This window comes from Lampetra fluviatilis, chromosome 18 (assembly GCF_964198595.1).
Source record: "Lampetra fluviatilis chromosome 18, kcLamFluv1.1, whole genome shotgun sequence".
Taxonomy (NCBI): Eukaryota; Metazoa; Chordata; class Hyperoartia; order Petromyzontiformes; family Petromyzontidae; genus Lampetra; species Lampetra fluviatilis.
In genome coordinates, this window is record NC_136292.1 from 495,176 (window position 1) to 509,793 (window position 14,618).

General features: G+C 43.7%; 1 protein-coding gene across 3 annotated transcripts in view; it reads right to left on the reverse strand.

The window, feature by feature from the left end:
- Positions 1-14,618, reverse strand: part of LOC144937050 (latent-transforming growth factor beta-binding protein 2-like) — a 135,827-nt gene that overhangs the window by 13,373 nt on the left and 107,836 nt on the right. For all 3 annotated transcript variants that reach the window (XM_078864286.1, XM_078864285.1, XM_078864287.1), the window contains 4 exons: positions 11,468-11,536; positions 8,618-8,746; positions 3,304-3,447; positions 2,680-2,832 (listed from right to left, as the gene is read on the reverse strand). In XM_078864286.1, coding sequence (XP_078720412.1) covers positions 2,680-2,832; positions 3,304-3,447; positions 8,618-8,746; positions 11,468-11,536 — 495 coding nt within the window. The remainder of the gene's footprint in view (positions 1-2,679; positions 2,833-3,303; positions 3,448-8,617; positions 8,747-11,467; positions 11,537-14,618) is intronic.

Genomic DNA, 14,618 nt, shown 5'->3' on the forward strand with positions numbered 1-14,618 from the left:
TCAGTACTTGTTCAAACAACACTTTCCACTGATTTTGGGCATGGGCAGGAATCAAACCTAGGTCACCATGTTCATTATAAAGTGCACTGTCCTGCCGCTTCACCCACACAATATAGAACTCCTACTAAACATTTAAAAGTGCAATGCATCCAACGAGTATCCTGATGTCGAACAATAGTTGCTACGAAATCAAGTGACAAGCTTGAATCCTGATTTTTTTTCCCCCATTGTTAAAATTCAAGAACATCTTTACAAATGCTCATACAGTTCCCGTGCATCTGCCGTGCGCGGAAACATCTCCTTGGAGTCGTATTGAGCTTCCTTGAATCACTTAAAAATCACTTTCGCAAAGTACACGCCATAAATCACCATGACTTACTATTGAACAGGCCAGATGCAGAGAGGGGCTTGCAAATGTTTAGACACAATTTTTAAACATCACACAATGGAAGCAGGCTTTATTATTTGCTTTGACGGGGCACTTCACGTTTGTGCGCAGCTCTTAAAAAATGGAAAATCGATTGACATTTTTTTTCAGTTGAAGTCTCCAGTGGTTCAGTTTTCCCATATTTGTCTCTGACAAAAAGAGGATGAAGACATTCCCTTCTTCGAGGCCTGTGACTGACCGTCCGCTCAATCTTGAACCTTACCTGATGTTTATTGAGCTGTTCTTTCTGTCACTCCCTTCCCACCACCGGGTCATTCATCCAAGTGCAACATTCGCATCCCAAGTTTAGACCTTTCTCCGTTGTTCAGAATATCATCTTAAATTAGAAATGTAGAATCCTTAAAAATCCGTACAGCATTCCATTTTAATGTACAGTATCTAGTTATGCAATGATTGTACACATATAGATAAACATTTAATGCAAGATTTCAATATTGTTTTCTACAATTGTGTATGCATTATGCATGCCTTATTTCTCACGGTTCTTTTAACACATTTTGGGAGTTGAGAAAGGTTGCTCAATGGATTGACTCACTGCCACCAAATTAATGTGGGAACTATGCCACTGGCTCACACAACTGGGAGGACAACGAACACCCCATGTTCAATTGAGATGAAAATACGTTTTTTATCCGACATATTTAACTGTTCACGCAGTGGCGGCGGCACAGTGACATGAGTTAACTTCTCAGCCACAGCTGTTGTCTGTGGCGAGCGATCACTGAACTGGTCCAAGGCCACCTACCCAGCGCCTGCATCCTACACACTGGACAGTGTGGTAGCGTTTGCGAAATAAAAAAAAATCCCATAACTGACGCAGTGTGCGCAAATCTGCAGCCAGCAGTGGATTTTATTAAAAGGGTTGTAAATTAGTAGTATTGTTATGATATATACGCGAACCATATGGATGTTTTTGTGATATCTACACGATAAGCAAATGCGGAGTTGAAAGCCACAGGCATAGTAACAATATTTATTAAAGGGACACTTCAATGATTTGTGGCTTTCAGGAAAGGCCAAGAGAATGTCTCTATTTTCTTACTCACATAGAGAACACTTGTATATTCTGTCTGTAATGAAGTGCAGACATTTGTTAAACCCGTCTGCTGTGATTGTCTACTCAGCAAGATCGATTGAAGGTCAAAAGCTCTATCGCGCAGTGTTGATTCACCATTCAGAATTAATGAGACTGAAACCTAATGCTGCCTTTAACCACACACACAAAGTAGGGTGAGCATAGTCAAACATCATGGGTTAAAGCCCAACCTGCTGTCATTTGTTCTTCCAAAGTGAACTTAGGGCCAGCTATTCTTGCAAAGTAGACTGCTATGCAGGCTTCTTGCTATCAAGAGGAAACTCCCATGCTCAGCTAAACCAAATTGCCCGTTATGCATCTCCACCTCAAAATGGTTTGCGTGATGGTTTACGCTCCTTGACGAGATACTGTATTGTGTTTCATTTGTTGCAAGTACTTTGTGTGTAATGATTGCAAAAATTAACGGAAGCTATCTACTCTGACCGAACAGAAGCAATGAGCCATCACGCGAACTCCGGTCATCCTCGCCGCAGCAGCATTGGCTTTTGGCTGGCCATCGAACAAAGACGGTCACTGCATCGTGTGGATTCAGATGAGCTTCTGCGGCCGTCTGGAACACTCTTCCTTCCGATATTAAAAAGCCACTGAAGCTATGCACTTTTAAATCATCTCGATTGAAATCTAATTTATTGAGAACGTCTTTTAGTGTTTAGCTTGTTGTCCTGCCCCCGCACCTCTGATTAGCACGGTCGGCTACGTACGGTGCGAAAGAAGTTCAACGTACAAATTCTTTGGGTCTGTCGGTAAAGTAAAGTAGATAGAAAAAATTATAACAATAAATAATGAAAATAAAAATTTAAATAAAGTGAATAAAAAAAAATATTATTTTTTTATAATCTTTTTTAATCACTTTATTTTCATTTTTGTTATATTATTGTTATTCTTTTTTCTTCTATCTACGTGACTTTACCGAAAGACACAAAGAATATGAATTCCTGCAGTCAAGATTCAACATACATACATACAAAGCGCTCCATGAGCAGAGGCTTGCGTGATGGTTTATGCTCCTCGACGAGACCAGCAAGGAATTGGTGGTTCGTTTGTTGTAAGAACTCTGTGTGTAATGAGTGCGACAAATAACGGAAGCAACACCCTCCGAGCTGGTGTGGAACGAGTGAAGAGTTGTGAGGCTCACCGGACGTTTTGGGTGGGCAGAAGGCACATTCGGGCCCCCAGGCCTCGCCGTAGAGGCAGCAGCACTCGGTGTAGGTGGTCTGGCGGCCCGCGACGGGCTTGCTGCACATCACTCCCTGGGACACCTCCTTCCAGCAGATGTCCAAAAAGACATCTGCACGGAAAGATATCATTGGAGCAGCAACGAGTTGACGGGCGAATGGGACATCGACATGAGAGCGGATATAAAATACACACCAAAGAGCCATGAATCTCATTCGCTCGCTTGCACTCAGCAAGTTTGAATGTAATCCGGAGAAGGGCAATGATCATATAAGAATTGTGCAAATGTTGCTGCTGCTGTTGATGCTGATGTTGTTGATGACAATGGTCATGATAATGATGATACAATTATGATAATGACAACATTGACGTTGATGAAGACTATTATATCAATGCAGATGCTGTTACTACTGCTGTTGTTGCTGCTGCTGATGATGACGATGCTACTGATGATGCTACTGCAAGAGATGCTAATTATAATGCTACTCCTGCTGATGATGACGCTGCTAATGCGGATGATGATGGTGACGACGACGACTGCGATGGCAACATTGAACTTGACGACGAGAAAGGAGATCGTCACCCGAGGAGGAAGCCGTGCGGTTGACGCAGCGCCGGCCAGTGTGGTCGAGCGTGAGCGGTGCGCTGCAGTAGCAGCTGTAGCTGCCCTCGCTGTTGTAGCACTGCCCCTCCACACAGCTCTGGCTGTTCTCACACTCGTCCACGTCTGAAGCACAGATGGCGATGGGCTCTCGTTAAAAACCGCCAGTGTGTTCACAACATTTGTGCCCCCCTCGTGCATCATCTCCACTGCGGGAGACTGGTATTATCTAGTTTAACATGTAGGCTTTTGCGACCAATATAAATCATAGATGTTTTTCTTTATTTATTTTTTGCGACACATTTATGGCATTATTTATATGGCTGCTTTTGGGGAGGAGGGAGAGTTGCTGCTTTTGACTCATAACACTCAAATTAATATTGTTTTTTTCATATATATTATAATTTATGGATCACAAGGTTAATATGGCTACAAATCCCAGCTCTTCTAAGCATGAAGATTGGTACAGGCTGAGTATTCAGTGACAGATTTCTGAAAGAACTTAATGCATAATAAATATTCATGTTCATGAATCCAGACTGAATTAGTTTGCAGCGGTACAAATGAGAAATAATTCATGAGAATACGCGTAACAACTGCTTTTTGTGATTTGTTTGTTGTCCTTCCACCGCACCTCCATTCGGATGGTTGTCTACGTACAGTGTGAAAGTTCAACATATATGGATACAAGAAACAATATAAATGAGAAAGCCAAAACGAGACAAAAATTCATCAAAACTTGATTCAAGTCTGGAAAGAGGATGAATAATAATAATAATTAATGTATAGCCCTTTGCCAAGCCACTACTGGAAGATGGCTTCCCAACATCAAACATTTAGGTAAACAGTGTACACTAAATACTTACTCTCTATCAACTTTACCTAGCACCTATCGGACCTTATACAAATTACTAAAATTAGTTAAATACATTTTTAGCAACAGGCAATTCACTCATTGGATTCAGGCCTCCTCACTTTGTGGGGTCATGGGAGCATTTGGGTGCCATGGTGGCGAGATTTTAACTACTTGGCCTGGCATACAGTAGGTCGTGCGTTCCATTCTGACCCTGACGCCTGCTGTGTGTTTGGAGTCTGCAAGTTCTCCCCGTGGTCGTGTGGATTTTTCTCGGGGTCCTCCGGTTTCTCCCTTCCACGTGATGAGCCACTTCATCGAGCTATCATTTGCGGCCAGGGCGCTTTTTATTTTTTTTAAATGAAATTCAGATGGCCTAACGTGGTCAAATAAAAAATAGTCTAGTTTATTTGACTTTTATTTCACCATGCAGATCAGTACGAATTAGGGAAGGGCAAGGACCAGGAATTGAACTCAGGTCACCGGTTTAACAGCGGAATGTACCAGAGGTGTGGACTCGAGTCATGTGACTTGGACTCGAGTCAGACTCGAGTCATGAATTTGATGACTTGCGACTCGACTTGGACTTGCATAACAATGACTTTGTCCCACCTATGAGATGTGGACTCGAGTCATGTGACTTGGACTCGAGTCAGACTCGAGTCATGAATTTGATGACTTGCGACTCGACTTGGACTTGCATAACAATGACTTTGTCCCACCTCTGGAATGTACTCACCACTGCACCACCGCTCCCTGCTGTGTAGTGGGAACGCATGACCTCAATTGAGCCTCAGGGAGAATGTGATGCTGTTTGTCTTAAACTGCTATAGACTTTGCCAACCAATGCTGCATGTTCCTCCAATCTGTTACACGATCACAAGCTCCTCCTGGATCCTATGAAGCGGCATTCTAAGCCAGCCTTTGATGGTAACTTCTGCTAAAATAATTAAGTGCTTACAGGAGATCAAGCACAGGGTGGCCCCTTATAACATCTTCATGAGATAAGCAAATGTATGATGCTTAGATGAAAGCCTGAATGTTATTGTTTAGCTCTCTAGAATTTAATATTATCACGAATTTCTATTGTAAAATGTGACATGCGATAAAAAACGCATAACCTCACGCCAGTAAAGAAAGATTGCATTGAATTTGAGAGTTTAAACACAGAGCACCTTCATCGAAATAAATCAGACGATGCGCGTGTGTGAGTATAAATAAGCATGAGGGCCACGTCACTTTCTTTCCAACAGGGTAGAGGGGCTTCTTCATGAGAGGCCGTTTATTGAGCTGTGGATGCCAACCGACCAGTGAAATAAAGCAGGCGTGCAGGCACACTTCCTTGGGACCAATTACTGCAAGTGAGCAACTACCCTGTTCAACGTCTGACAAACAAGATGCGTATGGCTACAGACTTCATAATGGAGCACCTCTCGCCAAGGGGAATGGTGAATAGCAAACAGTGGCAAATCAAATGCGATGCCCTCCCAAAGTAATCTTTAAATCCTGCAGCCGACGATCCAGAATTAGATTGGTCAGATGGTTGGACACTGTTAATCCTTGTCGGCCTGTATTGAACTCACCCACAAGGACTTTTCTTGACACATGGAGTGGGGAACTCAGAGAAGTAAAGCTGTCAACCAACAACAACAACAACAGCTGCTGCTGCTGCTGCTGTGCGTCACAAAGTGGCGGTGACGTCAATGCAGTGCTTGTTCATTTATAATTAATTATTGTAATAATTTGAGGCCACGTGAAGTGTCAAGGCTTTCTGGCAGGTCACGGGACATACCCAGATGCACTCCTAAGGTGTCAACCGAAGACAAAGATCTCCCATACAGCCTCAACAGACTGTTGGGGCAAGTGTTGTTAGCGAGCACCTATGAAGGCCGGCACAGCACACGAGGGTGTGGGGGGCCAGCACCACGCCCGACCGCCTTTGTCTCCCCAGTGGCGATGTTTACACACTGCACTAGGTATTAATTTCAGGCTGCGCCGACCTAGGGCAGGCCCTTGACCGGTTCAGATAACCGTCACTGGTGCTGGCCATGAACGGGAATCAAACTCGGGTCACCGGGTTCACAGTGTACACGCACACATATCCACAAAATTTAAAACGTGAATTTACTGTTGTTAACACTGGGATTCTACCTCGAGGTTGCCACACGTGTCCCTTCGATTGCAGTTTAGGTGTTGACAGCTGTTCTGTGAAAATTGGCGATGACGAACGCAAGTGGCATATGACGTGGATCACCACGCAAATGTCCTCATTTCTCATATATAAACACTTTGTCCAAGAGACCTTGCATTAAATCATTCTCTCATGGGTGCCGGTCAATAATTAACAAATTATAACGTACAGCCCTTTGTCAATCCACGTGGGGGTTGTTTGACCAAACTTCACCAAACTGGTCAGTTCACATTGGTGAAGTGGTGGGAGGGGAGAGCTTCCAGTTCAGATATCACTCGCCACTCGTGTTAGTCGTGGCCAGAAAGTAAACTCTTGTCACCGGGTTCACAGCGTAGTGTGCTAACCACTGTGCCACCGCTCCACCCTGAAGGATAATAAGATGCTCCAAAACTGAAGCTGACCAAGATGTTTCGTGTTTTTGTGTCTACAATATGACTGGTAGTGAATTTTTATCTGCATTTTTTGTCCACGTTACATATTTTTTTACATAATCTACAAACAGACAAAGGGAAGCGTACCACTCGGCCTGTAATGATGCACCCCTCTTGATACTCCCCAGCGGGGCTCTTCAGAGCTCCCCACATTGGAGGCCTTTCTGGCAGCAATCGTGTGAGCAAGCAATTACAGGGTTGCATCTTGTAATGGGTCCACAGCGATTTCCCATCCCCTTCGTCATCTCAATGATTTTCATAAATCCGATAAAAAAGTCAATTCCTTTTATTGTTTACATCATGGTGCAATGCAGCACCTCGAGTGACCGCATGGGTTGTGTAAACTAATTACAAAACACTCGCATGCACACTCCGACTTACCATGCTTGAATGATTGTATCGTGTAAGGGGAAAACTAAAATGAATCTCGAATTGCTGAAAAGCCAAATCAACACACAAATTAAAGCAATCACATTTTAATATGTTTTTCCTGACCATTGGCAGACACTTCGCTGCATGGGATCGTGGCTGATGGTCAAGAACAATAATGGAGCGGCAGCCAGGGTATTGGAACGTGCCAGAGAGGACGTCAACCAAGGAGAAGGAGTTATGAAATCCGATACGAGGTGGATTATTAGGATCGTGAGATGTGGCAGAGGCTTGGAAAAGCCATCCTGCAGTGGATTGAGCATAGATGTTGAACTTCTTTCGCATGGCTGATAATGATTTAATATGTTGAACATTTTCATGCAAAAATCCCACAGGATATTTTGACTATACAGCAATATCCACAGATATGAGAAAGATTTCATCCACATGGCCTTAATTTGTCTTTAATTGGCCCTTAATTGTGCTTACAATTCCTTGCATTCTGCAATCGATTTTTTTTGTTAGGCACGCATATTCACGAATACAATAGTCAGTATCGCGTATCATGGCCAATGGCAGCCACAGATGAACACAGCCGTCATTGAATAAATCAGTGGCTGGGCCACTTTTGGGTTAAATTCCACACGTCCTAACATTTAGGTGAATTTCTTTTTCCAAATTAACAGCGCACTCAACAGCCAGGGCAAAGTCTGGGGGGAAGGGAGGGCGGGATAAGTACACACCAGATGGGCCAGAACCGACTTGGAAAAATGGACACACACACCAAGGGGGCACTGAAGTAGAACATTTCCATGACCACCAACGTGATCTTGTTAACCCTTCTATAATTGCAACGCTTCTTAAATAACCTTTGGGCATTTTTCAAATTTTCTTAAGCTTCCTTTTTTTAGTGTATGACTTTTCCAGAGGGCCAAGGGCGCATATCTCTGTTTACAATGTAGAGTATACTGTATAGAGTACGCATAATGATCATAATAATAATTACAGCTCTTCATCAATAGTAAGTAATTAATTCACAGGCCTTTATTAATCTTAACTGGGATCATAGGTAAGTTGCAGGCCTTTGTCAATCCACGGTTGGATCAAGGCCTTCCCAAACTAAGGTCACTGGATTCATAGCGCAATGCACGACTCACTGTGCTAATATCTGTGTGTACATTAAATACTAATGCCATTTACCCATGAAAGCACACGTTGAATCACGTTTGCCCATTGTCTGCGGCATTCAACAGCGCTCTGATCGGGGTTCTAATTAGGATAGGTACGTGTGCATTCGTTACTGCTCAGACCACAAACCATCTTTCAACTCCCAGTGTCTTAAACATGAAAGCCGACAATTTCATTGATTGTGAGGAGACCTTGAACACACGGAGGCAGTGTATAATGAGAAATAAAAGCAGTTGCGCGACATCGGCTGGTGATGTGACTCACCCACGCAGTGCAGCCTGCTCCGATCGTACAAGTACCCGGTGCGGCAGTAGCACTCGTAGCCAGCCTGCGTGTTCACACAGAGGCTGTCTCGGCACAACTCCTGGCTAAAGAGTGTGCATTCATCGGCATCTGTTGGCAAAAAAAAACCCCCACATACGGTGTTATCAGACCAACTGCTATGTCTATTCCTTCACGTAATTCTGTTTAATTTAGCTATTTGAAACAGTTCACAAAACGATTATTGTCTATAAGTTTCAAGTTTTAAACAACAAGAAATTGTGATGTAAATGAAAACAAAAAAGTTTTACTTTGGGTTATTTCCCCCAATAATCATCCATAATCTTTCGCCAAACAATCCATACCCCCCTTTGTTTAATCATAATTTAGTTTTGTTTGTTTTTTTGGGGAGATTTAGCAAATTCTGGAGATTGCATCAGTTCCTGCTGCCCTTACTTCTTTCTGATTGGCTCAGGTTGTGTTACAAATTGAGGCCTCTCGAACCGGATCAAGCTTTCTCACGAAGAAAGTTGAGTTGTATTTAAAAGTTCTCCATCGTATGTGAGGCAGCCAACAAGCTCCTGACCACTGTTGTGAGCCACTTGCATCATGCATAGTGCAGTATATATCAGACAAGCCAAGTTCAAAGCATCGTTTTCTCTCACGACAGTGGACCAGCGTTCATCTCTCTTGACAAACAAGATACGACATTGTTTCAGATAATGATTGTGACCAGTGATGCGTCTGTACGTATGGCACATTGTGGATAGTGCTCTACTCATGCATCAGATCATTTGCTGTATATCGTACGTGCTACAATGCTTTAATGCGCTGGGCATTTGCAGAAACTAAAATAGGTGTCAGCGGCATAATGTGGCTTCGATCTGGCCAACCTTCAGTTTGTAACGGACTTTTGCATGGTTTGTTTATTGCTGGTTTACAGATTCACCAGAGAAGGCCAAACTTTTACTTGATGCAGGTAAGCCCTTTCAATAGCTCCCAGACCATATCATCTGAAGACAACATCTTATTCTCGTTTGATGGATATTTTGGTGCTGCTGGTTTTTGACCACACCTAAGCAGTCAAAGAACATACATCAAACAAGCAAAGCAACTTGTAAAATGACTCAAATATTGCACTTTCTTACAGAGTGCATTCTGTGCATCTGTGTGAGCGCACGCGCGCACGCGCTCACGAGACATGTGCGCGCATTACCGTGGTCAGTAACCTCAACCCAAAATATTTTTCTTTTCCATTTCTCGGCAATTAGCCTGCGGTTTGCGGGGCCAAAGGGAATGGAGAGTACAGTATCTATTTTAGTTGCACCAAAGCTAGAGGAAGCCTGCATGCAGGACCCTAACCTTCGGTTGCCGCAAGTACGACCACTGCTAAATATTGAGTTCTTAGGTTGCAAAGAAAACAACCCGTGCTCGGAAGGCCAAATGAGCCATCGCTCGGAGGCGAACTGACAAGAAGTTCAAGAAGTTGGGTCCAGGACACCACCGTTACGTGTACTTTGCACAGACACACCTGTGCCGTTTGTAGCGTTTCACGAAAAAGGGAAATTAATTAAGTTGTCAAAGAGAGGACAAGCCATAATGGATGATGTCACAGAAGCACAATAGTGAAAAATGCACCACAAACGTGTGTGAAGTGTCAATAAAGTTATACAATTCTTGTGACACACACAGACATATTAGATCATAAGAGTAAATCCCCCATCGTTTGATTTATAATACTGGGGAGGGGGACAGTCTCTCTTATCATCTTGACAATACGATAATATAATGCATGAAGACAATGTAGAATTTGGCACAATTAAAATGACAGCGAATTCGTGTGAGTGTTTCTCGCATTGTTTTGATTAACAGCAAAACATACATCATAATGCTGCTTTTATCTGCTCTGTCAATAAAGCACTGTACCTATGACGAACATTTTTCATCACAAAAAGACAAACAGTGAGGATGATCTTTTGAAATGACTTGTAACTCGAGTACAACATGGTTCATCTTCAAAGGGATGTTTTTGTTACAGGCCTGGCAAAGTTTATTCTTTTCGATACACTTTGCGCATTCATCTTTTTGATGCTTCCCACAAACTCATAACTGCGTGTGCCATATCAGCTCAACACGGCAGGCAGTGCTGGCCAATTTGAGCACATTCCTCCCCTTAGAAGTTAGAAGTACAAAGGCATATTTCCAAGCCAAAATGTAAACACAGCATTTCACCGTTTGACAGTGGAGTCAGGTGTATGACAATGATGACAGATCTTCGATTGATGGGCTTCAATTGATGCCTGGTGGTAGGTGTCTGTCAATGAAGATATGCTCAATGACAATGATGCCGATGATGACAGCAGACCAGAGGCATTCAATACGGATTTTTGCCAAACTGCCAACGTGGGAGCCCCCTAGCAAGACTATTGAGACTCCTGTACGTTTCCCTTCAGTAAATAGAGCGGCAATGTGATCATAAAGATGTTAACAAGTAGGCAAGCAACGATCTATCGATTGATATGTTACGACCACAATAAATTCATGGAATTGTGCGCGAAAGAATGGATCACTCTGGGATTAATTTGTTGCACGTAATGGGTTACATTTTAAAAATCCGTTCTTGAATTGTGATGCCTAATTATGAAAAGTTACCGAATCATAGGCCTCGCGATGAGGTACAGGCGACGCGAAGTGAGCGAGTTGCTGACTGAAATGACAAAGGTGCAATAACCACCTCTAAATGTTGGGTGCTGATGACGTTTAAGGTGATAAATGGTGGTGGTGGTGGTGATAGTGATTATGATGATGCCAGTCCACATTGCACAACATTTCAAAATCAAACTCAATACCAACCTCGATATCCTCTCCCGTTGGGGCTTGGGACGAGTCCTCTTCCTTCTGGGCAAAGTTCGTTAAATTCCCCTGCAAGATTCAACAACAAACAACGCAAAGCCATATGGGCTTGCAACGATGTGGAACACACACTGTCATTACGAGGGTAACTGCCCATTAACAATGGGCGCCTTGATGTTACGTATCTGAAGCAAGGGCAGCTGGTAGTTGTAACAGCTGGCAGTTGGCTGCAGCGAGAGTAAAATAAGAAATATATAATAATAAAAACTATTTCTTTCCAGTTCAAAACCACAGACAACGTAATGCCAGAAAATCCCGGCAGCGTCCGGGCAAGCTACTTGTTAGGACGAGATGAGGGCAATTTTCTTTTCAACGTCGAGGGTTTACATGTACCACTGCGGCAAGTCAGATCAGCTTGGAAATAAACTCTCTGGAAAGTACAAAACTCACAGATCGCTTGGCTGGCCGGCTGTCAACAGCAGTGATGTGAACGCGAGATTCAGCTGCGCAGTGCTCTGACACGGCTCCCCGTGCTGTAATTTCTGGGTGTATATTCTTCCACCAAACAGACTTAATTTATCCTGTACATTCGAGCTGGTGTTTATTGAAGAGGCCATACATTTTTCAAACATTTAACCTCTATTTATTTTACAAGCACAGGTTTGTATGTTCCTCAGTACAGCATGCGCTTTATTCCAAATAAGCTCAAAAGCCACTCTACCGGTAAGATAGTCCAGTGACTAAAGCAATGCATTCAATATTAGAAGTCAAATGCTTCAAGCAGTCACATTCAATATACTCAATCCCGATGGGGGTGGGGGGGGACGTGGTAGCACAGTGGCTAACACACTGCGCCATGAAATCAGCAACCCGAGTTGCGACATCCAACCACAGTTGGGGCCACCCCTTCACCAACCCGCACTGAACCAGCGTGGCTAGGTGATGGTCAAACAACTCCCACAGCCAAACACGTAACGTGAGATGGTCTTCATCCAGCAGTAGATTTGCAATGCCTCTGTACATTATAATGCACATATTTCAACCGAGGTGGTGTAATTGCATTCCAGAGCAAGTATCTCTCTGGGTCATTTATATCAAACATTACTGTGCTTTCTTTACCGAGCCACAGAATTTCTGAGCGCCAAACTTGATCGTGGCTGTAATTCTGAGGCCCTGCTCATTGCTGTGAGCCACCCATGTGCTCTTAATCTGTGCTCCCTGTAAACTGAGAAAGGGGGCGCGTAAACTTTTATAGCAAAAAAACCCGTAATCCTTTTGTAAAAAGTGCGAGTGGTTTTTTTTATTCTTCCTCAGAATTTCCTGAGAAAGCGAAAACAGAATTGTGTAGGAATCTGGAGGCGATGCTATGTCAGCATAACAAATAGCGGAAGAAGGGATCTTACAGAAAGAAATGCTTCAAAATCCTACATGATCGCTCCCTGCTGCTACCCATCTTGAGAACAGTCTTAATCCAGCCGTGTGCATAGGTATGTCAAAAGCAACAGGATAGGCAGCTTTGTTTTAAATAGACCAAGACGTTTCAAATGCTTCTCAACAGTGGCTAATTCATTTTGCATTTTTACATTTGATATGCAGAGGCCCTAGACCTATAAACACAAAGCAGCTGTTCTTCACGATAAGCAGCGCCAGGAGTGTAGGTGGCAGTTGACGTGATACTTCAATCATCAGAGTAAACGAGTACAGGGAGACACACGTCGTTTTCGTGAGTTTCAGAGTTGATCTGTGACAGGAAAGAGGAAAGATGGATGCTTGTCCCATAATGAGACAAACGCACACGGTGCAGAAGTTTACAGTCGACCTAGACAGTCTTCTCAGAGTTCTTCAGAGAAGTGACAATTATACTCGCAATAGAAGAGCAAGAAAGGGGCAACAGACTGGAGAGGAAGCGACCAGTGTATCTGAAGACGGAATAATCAGTCGGGGCTACAGCTTTACACCAGATGCTGTTAAACAGAACCGGGACCGCACTCAGATATTTCCTGGAAGCTCCATCCGATATATGAAAGCGGTTTTCAATGGGATCAATTCGTTACGAGGCAGAATTTTAAGGGAACATGATTGTGGCTTAAAGAAAAACACAACACCACATGTAAATGAGTTCTTACTTTGTATATTCGTACCTAAGCTGTGTCCGAGGAAGTCCAAATTCTGTTAATACTTCATTAATAAGGAACACTTTCCTATCACGTTCAGGTGCAGAATTATCGCTCTCTCGGGACGCCACTGCACTCGTGTATTGCAAGGCCTGAGTGCCGTAGAAGTGATACAACTAAGCACAATCACGAGGTACCTGGCTGTAGATTTAAATAAATAAAAATTATCATGAACAAAGCTTCAAACTCGGGTCAGATAGCCCGTGGCACGTAGCCCAGCTGCGCATCAACAACATTAGCGCGCTTGTCATTGGGATTGCCTTCTTTGCTTTTTACGGCCCTTTAATCAATCCACTGCTCGATGAAGCCTCGTCCTTTGATTACGTTTTGGCAATTTCTCTTTGTTGTTGCAAGCGGTAAACACAGGGTTGCCACCTCTGAGGTACAAAATGACCAGGACATTATCGTGGTAAGAATATCTCACAGTTCCGGGAGAACTACGAACACATGCGAATTGTCCCGAGTGGTGTAATATCCCACAGCTGACAAACAGCGTGGACTTTCAGTGTCCATGGAAGAATAACGGATGTCTGGGGACAGCTGCCTCAGGAAGAGAACCAACGATCCATTGCCATGGCAACGGTTGGGGGTGGGGGCGGAGTGGGCGGCTGCCCCGAGCCCCCCGCCCACAGGGGGCGCCTGCAGAACGCGGCAGCCCAAGTGATGGAAACGAAGCAAGCATTGGCGGCCGGTGGCTCCACTTTCTGGAAGGGGTGGTGGTGGTGATGTATCTATCTTGGGGGTGGCATGAGGTGGGGGAGACGGGAGGGGGTGAGGAACGATGACACCTTCACCACGGATGCCTAAAAGCTAAAGGATTTTTATTTTACCAGGTAAGGCCCACTGAGCTATATAACTCGTTTTTGGAAGCAACCTGGCCGCAAAGATAGCAGAATGTGGAAATTTATATCAGCCAAATACTCTAAATGCATTCTTCTAAACGTGGAGGGAAAAACTGTAGGACCCCGAAAACAATC